Here is a 1,064-nt window from a genome sequence, read left to right as displayed (position 1 = left end):
CACATCCCGACACCGCAGTGCCGGGGATTCACCGCTGGAGCCCCTGGCACCTCCTGGTGTTCAGGGACAGAGGGTGGGGGGCTCTGGCCAGCTCAGCTGGGACCCAGCGATGCCAGTGCCAGCGGTGGCCGTGCCCATCCCCGTGCCAGGAGTGGCTGTGCCTGTCCCCATGCCAGCAGTGGCCGTGCCCGTCCCCGTGCCTGTCCCCATGCCAGCAGTGGCCGTGCCCGTCCCCGTGCCCGTCCCCGTGCCAGCGCTGCCCGTGCCCGTGCCCGTCCTGGTGCCGGTGCCGGTGCTGTGGGTGCGCTCGTGGCGCTCCAGGTGAGTTTTGCGGGTGAAGCCGCGGCCGCAGCGGGCGCAGTGGTGGGGCCGCAGCCCGGTGTGCACGGCCTGGTGCCGGCCCAGGTTTGTCTTGGAGCTGAAGCGGCGGCCGCAGCGGGCGCAGGCGTGGGGCCGGGTGCCCGAGTGCACCAGCAGGTGCCGCGCCAGGTGCGCCTTGCGCCCGAAGCCGCGCCCGCACTGTGGGCAGGTGAAGGGGCGCTGGGCGGGGGTCGCCTGCGGGGGGTCCTGGGCACAGCCGGGGCCGCCCGCGGCACTCGGCTCCCGTGGCCGGTGGTCCTGGGCACCGGGCGCTTGCGGGGGCTGCGGGAGGGGCCGGGGGTCCCGGCTGCGGTCGGCACCGGGCACCTGTGACGGGAGCTGGGGGTCCTGCACGAAGGGACGCTCGGCCGGGGCCGCCTGTGAGGGGAGCTGGGGGTCCTGGGCCCCGGGCTCCTGCGGGGGCTGCAGGGCACAGCCGAGGGCTTGGTTCTCCAGGTGCTGCCACAGGTGCGACGACGAGTTCTGCTTCCAGACGAGGCTCGTCCCACACTGGGGGCAAATCAGCAGCTTCTCCTCAGCGGGGACGTCCCCGTCCTCATCCCGGTGCTCGTCCAGGTGTCCATTCCCGGCTCCCGGCATCGCTTCCGCCGGGCTCTGCTTCCAGCTGAGGCTCATCTCGCAGCCCGGGCAGGGCAGCGGCTTCTCCTCGGCGGGGCCCGGGCCGTGCCCGTCCGCCCGGCGGT

At 74.8% G+C, this 1,064-nt stretch overlaps 1 protein-coding gene across 1 annotated transcript; it reads right to left on the bottom strand.

Moving 5' to 3' along the window:
* Positions 1-6: 6 nt before the first annotated feature.
* On the bottom strand, positions 7-1,058 carry LOC107199163 (zinc finger protein 467-like). Its single transcript, XM_015616504.1, has 2 exons — positions 273-1,058; positions 7-200 (listed from the first exon to the last, which is right to left on the bottom strand). The coding sequence occupies exons 1-2, from the start codon at positions 994-996 to the stop codon at positions 61-63; spliced, it is 864 nt and encodes a 287-aa protein (XP_015471990.1). The 5' UTR covers positions 997-1,058; the 3' UTR covers positions 7-60.
* Between the last annotated feature and the right edge of the window lie 6 nt (positions 1,059-1,064).

The sequence above is a fragment of the Parus major genome, unplaced genomic scaffold (assembly GCF_001522545.3).
Source record: "Parus major isolate Abel unplaced genomic scaffold, Parus_major1.1 Scaffold474, whole genome shotgun sequence".
Lineage (NCBI taxonomy): Eukaryota > Metazoa > Chordata > Aves > Passeriformes > Paridae > Parus > Parus major.
Note: the sequence above shows the minus strand (reverse complement) of the source record. Positions and strands in the feature narration are given on the sequence as shown.

Coding starts and splice junctions, on each gene's coding strand:
- LOC107199163 (XM_015616504.1), bottom strand. CDS start 996: ATGAGCCTCAGCTGGAAGCAGAGCCCGGCGGAAGCGATGCCGGGAGCC. Junction 201..272: donor CGGCACCGGCACCAGGACGG/GCACGGGCACGG, acceptor GCATGGGGACAG/GCACGGGGACGGGCACGGCC.